We start from the raw sequence: 14,756 nt of genomic DNA, 5'->3' as shown, positions 1-14,756 counted from the left end.
GGGGAGCTATGCAGGACGCAGCTCGGCAGCATCAGTGCTTCAGCCTCCAAAATCACTGCATGAATGTCTAAAATACACTAGTCTTGACCTCGGTAAGGAGGTTTGTTACTGAAAGCTGAGGATGATAATCAGGGTCTATTCACTGGTTAGTGACTTTTTGTGACTACTATTCTGGGCAAAAATTGACCTGAAGCACGATATTTGGGGAGGGGGGGGGGGAGAGGAAGCCGCACAATTAGCATAAAACATGTATCAAAGGGAGGGTGAAGGAACAGAGAGGGGAGGAGGGAGAGAAGGTAAAACAACATTTAGACTTCTTGTAACAGTGCCTTTTCTTCCATTAGGTTAACTATGGTTCAGTGATGTTGCCTATCCTAAATCTTGGTTACAGACAGGGCCAAAATTGAATAATACAGGCTTGCAGCAACTTGTCACTAGTAGAGTGCAAACCTTTAGGAAAACAATTTTCCAATCAAGTACTGAAAAACTGGCCCTCTGAATATTTACTTTCTCATTTAAAATAGTTGTCATCTCTCAACTGATTTGACAACTTTGAGTTGTTCAAAATGTATTTTTCATGTTAAAAATTCCTTGCAATGCAGATGTCTATTAGCAACATAGAATAATATACTGTACATCTGCAGCCAAAAGAACTGAACCACTTTGCACTGAAATTTTTCGAAATATAAAGCTCTGTTCAGAAGCAAGCACCACTAGACAGACATGTCACAACACTGCGTTACAAGATGCATCACCCACTCGCTGTAGTAGGCCCTAAGTCCTACCCCTAAATTTTAATACTTTCGGTTCCATATACGTTGTAACCTTCTCTATAAGTTGCTAAATTCTGGGTATTCTGCGAGGAAGTTGGGTTAAAAGTCTGTGCACTCTTTGCCACCTTCATTCGTTTCGCCTCTGCCCTGGACTTGTAACAGAACTCTATCAAAGCCACCAGCATTGCCAAGCCCAAGCCTCCAACCAGAATGTAGAAGACTCCAGCAACGTTGCTGAGACTCAAGGCACTCGTCTTGTCCTGGGAAAACAGAAGTGACACAGTTAACCCTGGAAAATGGATCCCAAGAAGCACAAACCACACACTAAAACATTAGAAATAGACATAAATAACAACGTTAAGCTGAATTTTAATGACAGTTGTTTACATACTTCAGCAAATTTTGACCTATCTGGATCTATAAAATATATTTTAAGCAACTAGTTTTCCTGGTTGGCATAAAAAATATTCTAAGTATATTGCCAACATATCAGGATGTCATTGCTTGCTTCCTGCAAAGCATTACTTCCATTACGTGGAGAATTAAACAATGACATGTCCAGCTCTCTTTAGGGGACATTTCAGCACTGATATGAAACTGCATTTATGTAAAGCTCTTCAGAAGCCTCGGAATCCAGAAATCCATTTATATCAGACAAGACTCTGCTTGATCTTTACAAAAACCAGTAATTGTACTTGTGATAGGCATTAAAAGATCTAGACTGGGCTTCTGATACTTAAAAAACAGGTGAAAATAACAAATAAGGCTTAAGTTCTTTCTTTGAACAAACACTTCCTTTTAAAGTGCACACTGTACCATACACATTGTGATATATTTGCCTCTTACCTATTATTGTATTTTGGTTTTATTTTACTATAGATACAGTTCTGGAATATGCCCATGGACTACTAAGCTCAGTAACAGTGTACTTCTAAATATGAATTTATGCAATTTTATACATTATTCATAATCTAGATAAAAGTGAGGATTTTCTTTAGCAAATTATTAAATATACGTAATTTTACAATCACCTTCTTGGGTGTATTGTAGTAAATAACTATTCTATATTTCTCTATACTTCACTGCTGAGTTATGAAGCACATTTATTTGACCTGAAATCCATGTGCTTTTTTAGCACAGTTCTCAAGGAACTCTCTCAGGATTGACTTCATATGCTACATTGTGTGCCTTAAAATACTTATAAAGCTTTATTCTTACGCAGACTATATAATCTTTAGCTAAAGTAAGGAGAGTACTTAACTTCTGATTGTAATCTCTATGAAATTTTAACTTACGAAGACTGAAAAATATTTGTATGTTTAATTTAAAGAGGCACTATTCATTGTGTAATCAGCAGATGAGCACAGTAAAGGTTTCCATGGGCATACAGAGGTGACTGGGGCTTATAGCCGGGTTCTGCTTTGTCTGCGCCTTTTTAGCTGGCTAGGAGGAGTCTGAGTATCTTGGAGATGACTGTTCCTCTGGTGGCAATTGTTAACATGGTGCTTGCAAACAAGGAGGAGGCAGGACTGAGAAAGACCTGCCCTAATGTAGGTGGTGGGTTGAGGCTTTCTCAGCTGTTATTTACAGGTACTCTGTCATCCTCTTAAACGGTTTTCACTCCTTTTTTCAAAGCACTTGCCAGAAAAAGTGAAATGTGTTGAAAGCTTGCTTCCCATGCTAATTTTATCAAGGTAAGTCTCGGGACATGCAGGCAGCAAGCAGTCAGTGCCTGTCATTCTTTCCTTTTAGCTGTGGCTGAAGAGGCTGGCATGGAGACAGGTACTGTGAAGAAATGTCAGACTCCCCAAACACAGGGCTGGCACTGACTGTGGTGTTTCCCAACCATCAGAAAATACTTGGTTCTGGGTCTGTCCCCATATAGAGAGCTGTCAGCTCCCTGGAGCTGTCAGGATTACTGTTCGGGTATGGACTAGGATAAACACTGGAAGCTAAAGAAACTATTAATTACTGAAGCCTTTCACTTCAAAGCTCAACTTAAGTTTTCCTTGGCCCTCAAGGAGCCAGGGACATCCCCAAAGGCAGCCAGACACCACCTTCCTGGCCAGTGATGAAAGGCAGTCCTTCCTGCTAGCATTTCTCTGTTTCAGACAATGCTGAGGTAGGCCAGCTCCAAAAGAAGACGTGAAGGGACATTTCCTACGCAGTCAATGGGAAAAGTCCATCCCCTCCAGGAAGGAAGGAAACAACTAACTCAGCCTGCCTCTTCCAAACCCAAAAATCTGCTTTGTATTTCTTCAGGAGATGCTCTGAATATGTGGGATGATGTTTGGTGATTTTTATCACTGAAGACTTTAAAATGCAATAGTGCTTCCTTAAATTAAAGTGCGACCCCCATCAAGATGGGCCAAAGCTGATTGATTCTGTGTCTACAGCTGCTTATTTCATCTCTATGTCATTTTGTTTATTACTTCCTCTACTGCTTTGTGAACACGATAGTAGGTCCCGAACTGTAGCGACTGACCTTACTTCCAGAGTCCTTGGGTCCACATTCACCTTTATCGTACCACCATTTGTTTTTCAGCTTGTCTAAGACGCCTGCCTCACTGAGTTTCAAAACGGCAAGGTTTACAGGAGTTCTTCACGTGGAAAATAACATAAATAACATTATATATGTTATTTTATGTTATTCAAGTAAAACTACATAGAATCGCATTGCAAAGTGACAGAGCAGAGGCCACAGTGGGTGCTATGTCATGTACTGTTGGCCCAGGTTTAGAGACAGACATATGACCGGGACCTGCTCCATCGCTTTAGGTAACAGGCACATACTGCTGGGGAAGATTTGTAAATAAATAGTATGCAATTACTGTGAACCCAAAACTATTGGCTTAGACATATTAACAACATACCCTTCAGAGATATATGTAAGACAACTGCATATATGACTTAGGAAACATTAATTTGTGTTCCTTGCTTTCAATCTATTTTTAGTTTGTATGCATACAAACTAATAATATGATTAGGCCATAGGTATTTCATTTACTGCCCTCAAAATTATCCTGGCAAGAAAAGAAGATGCTTCCTGCAGTGTGCTGCCCATAACCATTTAACACAGCCCTGTAGTAGGAGGTCTGCATGCAAAGAATTTGCGGGGAGAGGTGCAAAGATCCCCTTATCCCCAGCTAAGAAGGACAGTGAGTCTTCAATTTTCACTTCCTGTTTCAACATTATTTTAAAATTTAAAGCTTTTCCTTAAATCTCACTTATTCATGTCAATATTTCAAGGGTCCAGGCTGATGATACATTTGTGCTTGGAATAGCTTTTTTTTACTGGTGGCATTTGCTGTGGGTGGTGTAACAGAGTTTAATATTGAAATGAAACCTAATCCAATGCCTCCAAATCATGAAATGCTATGGGTTTACACTGAAGTTGCTTAAACTCATTGAATCATCTCAGAGTATTATGGTAATGCCCCACTTCATGCAGATCTACCACTATATGTTTTAAAAACGCATGAAATTATTAACAGACATATTTTATGTACTTTCCACTTTAAATCATTGCCTAATTCTTAATGTGGTAGGCATATGGATATCTATTTATGTGCAGGTGTGCATGCAAATACAATATATATCAGAGAAGCAGGGAGATAAACAGAAATAGCATGTGATAGCCTTCTGGTGATGTTAAATGACATGATCCTGTGTGTGCCGGCAGATTCCTATGGGAAAATTTATCTCCCATAATATGCCATAATCCATGCATTACTAAAACATTAACTTACAAATTCAAGGCTTAATAAATAAATAACCAGTGCAAACATTAATTAGTATAGTTTAACCGAACCTACTAAAATAGTTTCCATTGAAGACAAAAGGGGCTTGTTACACTCTATAACTGGTTTAACTGGAAATCCTCAAATGCTTATGTATTAATGTATTTGTGCAGGTTTATATATATCTATTTAATACACAACAGCTTCTGAGCCTTGGATGCTATTCTTAGCTTTAGGGACCCTGCCTCTTCATACATTCTGATTACTCTTTCTATATGTACCTAAAGAGGGGGGAGGGACTCACCTCACCTCAATTTTTTCACCCCTAAATTGTGCCCCAAGCTTTGCCTCTCTGTCCAGACCTCCCTGCAGTTAATAGAAAAAGGTCGGTACCTCCAAATGGTGGGCTTTGATACCAGTTTTCACGAAGGATGATGTTGCAATGCCTGTCTCTTCATCTACTGCTGAGGGGGCCTTGGTGCGTCGGAGAAATTTTTGACAGCCACAGTTGGGTGAGAGGATTTCCCAGGAACCCTCAAGTGATCACTCTAAGTAAAGGAAAAGCTTCATCCACTTTCCAAATCCCACACATTTAATTCATATGCAATATTCTGCTTCTAGAAATGAAAATGCCCATTTCTTGCTCTTTTCCAGTATTCAAACTTACAGTTTGCCTTCAGGCTTCTGGCAGCAGGCTGTGCAGGTTGACAGTGGAACATGAGAGTCCCACAGCTGTGAAATGAGTGGGTTTGGGGTGCTGGCAAGTTGCCTGTCAACATGATCCTCTGCTGGCTTCTAGTACAAGTGCAAAATAATTAATATTATTTGAATAGCTGTCATCTGTAACGTGTGATGCACTGGCACTGAGCCACATTCCAGTGCTCCTAAATCCCATCAGTGTAACAGGGCTGGTTATGACAAAGGTAAGTGGCATACAGGTACAGTTCTCACTTGGAAAATCAGAAGCCTGTGGAGTTGTTGCAGATTAAACTGATTAAACTGATAACTAGGAATAGATATGAACTATCAAGGCCACCAGCAAGGTGGGAACAAGTCAGAAAAAAGATGTCTCCATGTCCTTTGTTTCTTTTTTTTTTTTTTCAGCACTAACAGTTTAGGCACATAAAGCCTGACACAGGCAGGGAATATTTTCTTTTTTGCAACTGTAGTGACTTTAATGTCATCCTTTCTGCATTGTGCCTGCAAGGATGCTCTCAGGTTTTCCTTTGGGAAAAACAATCAGTTTCACACTTTAAATTGCCACGCTATCCTCAGTTTATAACTGGTCTCGATGGCAATGGTAAGCAGAGAATGTTCCTACTTTTCACTGGGATACAGCAGTGATGTGACTGAGGCCAGGCCCCTGTTTGTCCTCTCCACTTATTTTGCTGGAAAACTTTCTTAATGAAGAACCTGCTGAAGCTCAAGAAAGCCTGCTCGCTGCCCCTCACTTTCTTGCCTGCCTTAGCAAGGCTGTGTGACATGTCCCACACACCTGCCTTCAGACAGTCCCAGCTGTGATGAGGAAGAAGCATTCTGAGAAAAACTTAAAATTATGTATTTAAAGTATTTTACCCTTTCAAAACAGGATTTTTGTCCTAATTTAAATCACTCAGCTGTGATGGGAAATGCACATGGTCCAATAAAAGAAGCCCAGACTAAGGGGCTGCAGAGTGGAAAAGGAAGATTTTTTGCTTATGTTTTTCAGAATCACAGCATATATACACCTCTTTGCAACCACGGTAAGTGATTGCAGGTATAGTGAATTTTAATGTATTTTAGGCTTTTGTTTGTTTGTTTGATTTTAGTAGGAAATTCTCAACAGCTCTTATTGGAGATGCATGTCCAGATCGCCTAGGCTCTTGGGGCAAGTCACTTATTTTGACTGTGTCAGTCATGAACTCAGAGACTACAACTTGTTACTACATTGCTTACACAGTCAGTTGGTGAATAGTCCCACTGATATTAAAGGGGACAGAAACAAAAAAATTGGTATGGTTTGCTGTATGTGAGCAAGAGTGATGTACTGAAGTTATATACAGGGGACAAATTCAGCATTTATAATTAAATTTCCCATTAAGTTCAGTATTGCATACTTAATATGGCAGTGGAAAATGTCTATATACTTGGGTTTTGTTCAAGTTGTTTAGTGATTCCTGAATTACTAATGTTGGGCTAAATCTTCAACTAGATTAAACTGTCACAGTTTATGAAAATCAGTGTAGTTTTTTTTCCAGTGTACAGCTGCTGAGAATCTCTGTTGTCGTAGGATCCAACTGCCTCAAGTTCATGTAAGGATAATATATGAGAAATTGTAACTAAAATATCCCTTTATCTATGGAGAAGAATTTGCCCCATGTAGCCATAGTGCAAAACTGCTGTTGTGACAGCACAGGAGACCCTGTTCTTCACCCACGTGCTGAAGTCGGTGTTGGCATGGCCTGACTTGGGCACAGGGACACTGGTTTTCTAACTTTTCATCATGTTCTCAGCCCTTCTACCTTGGCTTCTTACTCATTTCCTCCTATCCGGTCATCAATCACTTGCTGTTGGAAGGGCTGTTTTTTAAGAGCCTCAGGCTGGATTTTGAGCCAGCAACATCAGCAAAATCACAGTGCTTTAAAATGGCATTAATGAAGTTCTGAGCTAGCTGTGTTCAGGACAAGAAATGGCCAATTATAACATTTAAATCACAATACGGAGTGATTCTGAAACAAATATGGAATTCTGGTAGACAAAGATTTTAAAAATGCAATCATGGGTATACTTGAGGAGCATTTTCATTACCCACTCATGGCTGAGCCATTAATTGAGTATAAGGTCAGCCTCATCAGCTGAATGAAAAAAACATGGGCCACCGTGTTCTCCTGAGGGGTGCCAGCAGAGACTGGAGGGATTTTCATCATCACAGCTTCTGCCCACTCACATTTTTATAAAAAAAATCGAGCAAAGTGGCAGAAACAGTATTTCAGTACCTTCCCATGCACCACACGAAATGATGGCATGCAGTTAGGATCTGAGGTAGTACTTTCAAAAGCACTCAAATGACTTGGGGAACTCACTTCTATCTTCAACCATGAACTAATTAATCAGACCACTAAACCACAGGTGGTTCACACAGGGCAGCTTTCTGAACTGTCTTTCTGAATTTTGGAAGATTGTCCCTTAAAGGGAACAATAAATGGGGAGGCTAGAGGTGACCTTTTAAGAGCAGAGAATGGAGGTAGGAGACATCTTGTTTTACAGAGCAATACAAACCTTTGGAGAACAGCTAAAGTCTCATGAAGCTCCCTCTTTTCTGTAGTCCTCTGTAGTATCATGAAGTGTTATTGTGGGTCTAGACTCTCATATTCTGACTAATGAATCTCAAATAATAACATCACAGTTATCAGTCAAGCCTCAGGTGCTGTATTTATTTCAAGAGAAGAGGAGTTTCTTATTCTCTTTTATGAGAGTGCAAAGCCCTGTAATTTAAACTGGAGCTTCTAAAAAAGCTCAGGGTTTGTTCTTTTTAAATTCATACAATGAAAAGAAGTATTCTTGAGAAGGTAGGAACTCTGTTCAGGACTTGCTGGTAGCTATCAGCTTTACAAAAGTAGTGCATAATGTCCTGGTTATTCCACTAATGATAATTTGCTAGCAGAAAAAAACCTAAAATACTTAGAGCGCTCCATTAATTCAGTAGAAAGGGTCTTGACTTCAGTTGATCAAGATTGTTTCTGAACAAGGAAATGAATTTTATAGATGATAAATGGCTAAGTAACCCTTTGGGGAATCAGCCTGGCTGTAGTTTATAACCCAAGACCAGATGCTGCTGCAATGCAGACTTTGACAAGCATGGGAATGGCTGCTCACCTGCACGATGTGCCTGGTTCTACCAAACGCAGGCAGTGGACGCACGTGATAGACCTGGAGCTTCCCAGGACCACTGGTACTGCCTACTCACCCAGCTGTGCCTGAGAAAAACTGTGGCAAGAGACAGGCCCAAGGTCATATGAATGCTCATGGCAGGCTGTATATAGTCCCAGAACCACGGGTTGAGCTCCATCATGTTCTCTATCCTTTGCTAACACTGTCCTGCCCACCACATTGTCTGTTGTATCCTGAACTGCCTGTGTCACCTATTTTTTATTTCCACGGGCAATGTGTTCCTTTCTCCCTCCTGCATTCACACGTCCCCTGTTTTGCCCTGAACCACATTCCTCGCCTTTCTTTTCTGCCTGTTCCCCCCAACTCTTTTTTCTGTCACTTTCCATCACACTAAACTTGCTCCTTCAGCACTTCCAGACATTTCTTGGTGAAACTCTGCCTGTCCTTCTACTGTGAGCTGCTCCCTTTTTTACCTGCTTCATGACTCACAGAACCTGTGGCTGGTAATCAGGGAAAGCAAGTTAACAACATCCTTAGTTTGCTATCTAGCTTTCATCTCACTTTGCAACCACTGCAGGCTTATGAGGAGGATACGCTAAGAAAATTGAGGTATTTGAATGATTTTATTCTCTGCCTGTGACATTAAAAAAAAAAAAAAAAAAAAAAAAAAAAAAAAAAAAATCCCTCCCCCAGTAATGCAAAAGTTCAGGCCTGAGTGGAGGTAAGTGCTATTAGGTTTAATATATCTGAACATTTTGGAAGAGAAAATAGAGACCATTTTTGAAACTGACTACTGGCGAGCAGAGCAGTGTGGGGAAAAATAGGTAGAGCAGCAGGATTGAAGGCAAAGTGAAGAGGATTAGGAGACCAGTTCTGGGTGAGTGCAGTACAGCCCAAGGGATGGTCCCTGAGGCCAGGACACAGCATGAAAGAGTAGGAGGACTAAAGAAGGAGAGAAGATAGTAAGAAAAAATATATGCAGGCAACTGTAAAGAAAGCTAGATAAACTGTGTTTGACAAATCAGTCAAATTTAATCATCTATATCTGACTAGCTCTGTGCCTGCACAGCTACCTGTGCAGCATTCTTTAATATATTGTTCACACACAAGCACATAAATAAATATTATTACATGCTGCCTGGAACAGAAGGGGTGTTTTTAGTATTTCAATTCTCCCCCACTTCACCACCTTCCACATGTTTTGCTTCTTTTCAGCACCAGGCAGTTTCTCAAAAGAAGCTGTGAGAAGGCAAGGAAGTACTGGTACTGGCCATATGGAAGACAGGGGAATGCAGAAAGAATGTGAAGCTGTTAACACCTCAGCCTAGCATGCAGCCTACAATTCCTGTCCAATAAATTCTGGTAAATTATGCCTAGGGAACCACCATGGATTTCAGTTTGTTGGAAAGATATCAGAAAATGTCAGCATGAAGATATTTTATGTGAAATTTGTCTTCCTATTTTGGATACTTGTGAAAATTGTAATTTGTAGCAGTACTGTTTGTGTCAATAGTGGATTCCTGAGCCTGGACCATACATTAAATTACCCCTCAGAGATAGTCACACTGATTTTTTGCTCTTTTCCCCTAACGTCACTGAAAAATATTGAGTAGTACCACATGGTAGGAAAAAAGTCTTAGCTGGTTAGCAGGCTTCTGAAGGTATTTTACTGCTTGTTCACAAGAGCAAGCTTGGAAAAGGCTCGCCACAATTTCAGAAGATGCAGGTTTCTGAAAACTGGTGATTTACAAGTTCGCCTTGGGGTGCTTAAACAAATGCGAATATTTTTGCTTTGACAGTAATTGCATACACCTCCGTTTCAGCTGCAGGTACCAGCAGTGCTGTGCTACTGGTGAAGCTGTTTCATCGCAGGTAAGACCCCAGCAGATGCACCAATTACTTCACATACTGTTTACCCGCTTTTGGTGACATTGAGGCTAACCTTGGAGTCACCTCCCCCGCTGCCACATTCTCCTTTGTCGTACCACCATTTGTTTTTCAATTTGTCCAAGAGGCCTTGTTCATTCAGTTTTAAAACTGCGAGGTTAACAGCATTTCTTGAAACGATAAAACATATTTTGTAAGAAACTGCACAGCTGTTAAGATGTTAGAAGGAATGAGGACTTAAGCTGTTTATAAGCTTGATCCACACACTAAATAAACCTCTCATTTCCATATTTCAAAGCCCTTGGCAGCACAAATAACTGTGGTTACTTCCAAATGCGAAAACTGTGTTTCCAGTTGTAGAAACGATTTTCAGAACAGCTTGGATTTTAATGCAAAAATTCTATCAACCAACCCAAACTATTTTTGGAAAATGATGATAAAATTCTGCCCGGAATTAAAAACAATTTGCACAAATTTATTTGAATCTGTATTTAAAGTACGTTCAGTGTGGGCCCAGACTGTTTTTTCAAGCAGATGAGAAAATGTATCCCCACGTACTAAAGAGGCAAGATCCAGACTGCCAGTGCTAGACACTGCCAGTCACTGTGTTACTACAGTTCTGACATGTAGCACTTCAGACTGATCCCTCACAAGCTATGGATTAGGGCTGCAGAAACAGGCCATGGGAGGAAGAGCTGAGGAGGAGCACTAACAACTCACACACTGACTAAGAGCCAGTCAATAGGGAGCACTGGACAAAGGTGAACAGAGGTCTGTCTGAAGCCCTGCTCTTGGCACATCTGTACATTGAGATGCAGGCTCTAGAGTCCTGCTCCCTTGCAGATTAGAGACTTAGATGAAAGGCAAGGCCTGGGGTCTAGCTTAGTGCCATGACTCTAGGGACTGCCCTGCTATTCTGGGAGAGCACCCTGTGTCCCAGCCCGAAGAGCACCTGTGCTATGGAGGAGGAAGGTGGTGGTGAAGGGTGTCTGCGCTGGGAAACCTGGGCACAGTGCAGTCAAACTGAAGCTCAAGCACTGGGAAGAGCAAAGCCAGCCAATTAGCTAAGTGCTAAGAGACAAGAAGGTTTCTTGGACGTCCTGAGGACGTGAGATACAAGAAGATTTTCTGGACATCCTGAGGACTTTTTCCTGGAGAGTTTATACATGTTATACTACCACTGGATGAAAGACAAATCCTGCTTTGCTAGCAGCACAGTGGCATGGGCATAACAGAATGAAAGGGGTTCTGTGAGCCTGGTGTCCTCCATATCATGTTTAAATGCTCTTTTTAGATGAGAGAAATACCTGAGAGAGACTGGATCTTTGCAGGCAGAGGGGCGTTGCCAACATGAAGGCTAAAGCACAGAACCACTGCTTCTGTATGAACTCAAGGCTGCTGAAATCATACTGAAACTCAGCCAAGAACTTGGACACAGCTGGTCCTAGGATGCAGGTGCTTCTGTGCATGCTCAGAGGTTTCCCTTTAGGTGTCCAGAGAGCATCAGGACTGGATGGCAGAGGTTAGACAGTATAGACCATCATACAAACCCAAATGTAAGGCATCTGGATTTATGATAGTGACTGTAGTCACTATGTAGCATTTTAAAATCAGTTGATAACTAATCTGCCAAGGTTATTATGCAGCCTTCATCATCTCCAAAGGAAACTTTTCACTTGTTTAAGTGTACGACTTCCTATCTGTATTACTAAGACCCTAAACAGTCACATATCCTAATGATACACAACTACATCAGTATCAGTAAAACTGCATCTTCCTGTTTTTACGTCCAGAGGTCCCCAGTGCACCCATGCCTATCAGACATGTACACTCTCTCTGATGGGTGTCTGTCCAGGCTTGCTTGTGGATCTGCAGAGGCACATGGCCAGTGGCACAATTAATCTCCAAAGTATTTGTGAGGTGTCAGTAGCTTAACTACTGCTCTTTGGGGATGATGTGGGGTTGAGAAAGATGGAGTTTCTCTCTCCAAATTTGTTTAATGCTCTCAAGATCTGTCTGAGAGGGATATGACAAGAACTATGACTGTCAATGGCATCCTCACTTCAACAACAATGAGAGGATGCAACACCTTCAAAGCACTTGGAGATGGGCCAGGAAGAGATCCTCTGACAGCAGGGCTCTGTCAAATCATATGGCACCAGAAGACACTGGGGCTTGGGATTCAGCATCTCTAGAGATGGCAGGTCTCTGGTCCCTGGGGGTCCTTTCTGGTCTTAGAACAGAAATTTTTCTCACACTTATTAAGAGAGATATCTTCCTGGCAAACAGGTACAGACAATGGTACTTTACAGCTTATGCAGAGTCCTTTACTACAGTGGTCCATCTGTGGGACAAATGTCAGCTTCAGGACAAACCTTTACTGTCTTCTGGTACCAGTTTTTTATAAAGCTCCTCCTGGATGAAAGACAGGTCCTTGCTGGCTGGTCATGAAGGAATGGTTTGGAAACCGCTTGTGTGTAGATCTGATGTTACCTAACTTCACTGCAGTTAGATTTATATGAGATTTTTAACAGAGATAAAGTAATTGCTTGTCTGTCCCTGAAAGTGAAAATGAGAACTGTAGTGGGAGTGATAACAGAATGCTCTTTGTGGATTAATCTTTAAGGGAAATTTAGCAGCCAGACTGACAAATGTGATTTTGTATAAGTGCTCTAATTATGGTTCACACTCCAGAGGGAGAGAAGCAATTGCAAAATGGGAATGAAATTGTTCATTTGTCCCTTTTGTTCTTGGAAGCAATTGCTTTTGAACCAGTCATATTTACTACAGATTTTCCATACTCAGCTCTAACTACAAAGCCTGTGCTTTCAGTCTGTTTGCCCCATTCAGAAAGGTAACTGTGTGGCCAGCCTTGCCACTTATCAGACAGATTTCCAGTACACTAAACATAAACTTTACCTTTTTAAGGACATTGGGAGTGGGCCATAGATGAAAGATGATCCTGGAAACACAATTTCTTTAATGCTGAACAACATTACTTATTCTGAAAATGGCTTAGATATATATCTGGAGCCTGCTGTCTACAAAGTCAATGTCAAAACTCGCTTCAACAGGATCCAAACCAAGGTCTAATTTAATGCTGCTATGTTGAATTGTCACACTGGGCAGCAATTACATAAGCAGCTGCTTTGACAGTTCTACAGATGCAGGCAGGATTGATCACTCCCACGAAAAATGAAATGTATCTCAAGGAATGTCACTAACTCTCAATTCAACAAGTCACTTTAATCTCAGTCTGATTTTAAAGCAGATGGGAAGCCCTATCAATCTGTCTATCTGAAAAAAGCATCTTCAAACTATTTCCTCTTAGCTGTAGTCTGTCAAGTGTGAACATTAAAGCTCACCAAATTAGACAAAGTCCTTATGCTGAAATCCTTGGAAAGTTTTTTCTTTTCACTCTTTATCTTATTTTGGGTGAAGATGTTACCTGATAATTTACAACTTTTTTTCAAGATAGTGTCTACTTACACCTTTCATTTGGATATTCCAAGATGAATTAAAAACAACTAGGTGATGTCTTTGACAACTAATATAAGTTTTCATGTTTAATTTTCATGTTGAAGGGAAAGAGCTTCCTCACTTGGCAAATGGTCAAATTTATCTTTCACAGCATTAAGATCATCAAGGAAAATTTTCCCACAGTCATTTAGAGAAGCTGCAGCTGGTTGATAGTAATCCGAGAGTAATAAATAAATAAATGAATGAAACCCATTCATGAGAGGGTTATTTAGCTGGGTTATTAGCCATATCCATAGACAGTTTCACAGCACAATAGAGAAATGGAAATAAAAAGGATGAAGAAGTAAATGTGGATTTAAGCTGCAATCATCGCTCTGAAATTAACGGTATTGTTTATAAATGTAACACATTATTATCCTCATCATGTCTAGCAGGCCATGTAAAACCAGGTTAGTTTCACACTGCTTTCTCTGTTGCTTTGTTATCCAGGTCCACCTCAACATGTGGAAATAAATAATTTCCCTCTGGTCAGCAAAACACAGAGACCCTTTGCTCAACGCTGCTGTACCTCCTAGATATTTTATAACTGAGAGCCTAAAACATGCAGTGATGACTGCATTGAAAATTATATACCAAGATCTCAGAGCCAGGCTAGATCACCCGTACTCAACCTAGACAATGCTTCGTTCTGCCACAGACGAAGGCATTTGGAAACCTGAGTTTCCATGGCAGAAACTTTTCTTTCATCTCAAAAATTAGGACTGTATCCTCAATACCACACTTAGTCCAAACTCCCACTAAAGAAAATGTATTCCTCAAGAAAGGAACTGACATCTTTGCGAGAGTGAGGGTTTAATAGTAGAAAGCAAGCAAGGGCTTTAATATTTGACTCGTAATGCTTGGTGTCACTGCACAGTCCTGCCTTTTCCATTACTCAGAAGAAAACAGAGTCCTTGTATGCAATAGTCAAGCCAGTTCAGACAAAACTGCAGCCCTCGCTTCACAA

General features: G+C 40.7%; 1 protein-coding gene across 8 annotated transcripts in view; it reads right to left on the bottom strand.

Annotated features, from left to right (window-relative positions):
* Nucleotides 1-14,756, bottom strand: part of GRIA4 (glutamate ionotropic receptor AMPA type subunit 4) — a 219,285-nt gene that overhangs the window by 6,759 nt on the left and 197,770 nt on the right. For 2 of the 8 annotated variants that reach the window (XM_048294677.1, XM_048294672.1), the window contains exons 14-15: nt 10,326-10,440; nt 899-1,033 (exon numbers count right to left, since the gene is read on the bottom strand). In XM_048294677.1, the coding sequence (XP_048150634.1) occupies nt 899-1,033; nt 10,326-10,440 (250 nt within the window). Of the gene's footprint in view, nt 1-785; nt 1,034-3,258; nt 3,374-10,325; nt 10,441-14,756 lie in introns of those variants that run through there. The other 6 variants (XM_048294671.1, XM_048294673.1, XR_007201606.1 and 3 more) reach the window with 5 other exon arrangements.

This window comes from Corvus hawaiiensis, chromosome 2, assembly GCF_020740725.1.
Source record: "Corvus hawaiiensis isolate bCorHaw1 chromosome 2, bCorHaw1.pri.cur, whole genome shotgun sequence".
NCBI lineage: Eukaryota > Metazoa > Chordata > Aves > Passeriformes > Corvidae > Corvus > Corvus hawaiiensis.
The sequence above is the reverse complement of the archived record's forward strand: the minus strand, read 5'-3'. Positions and strand labels throughout refer to the sequence as shown.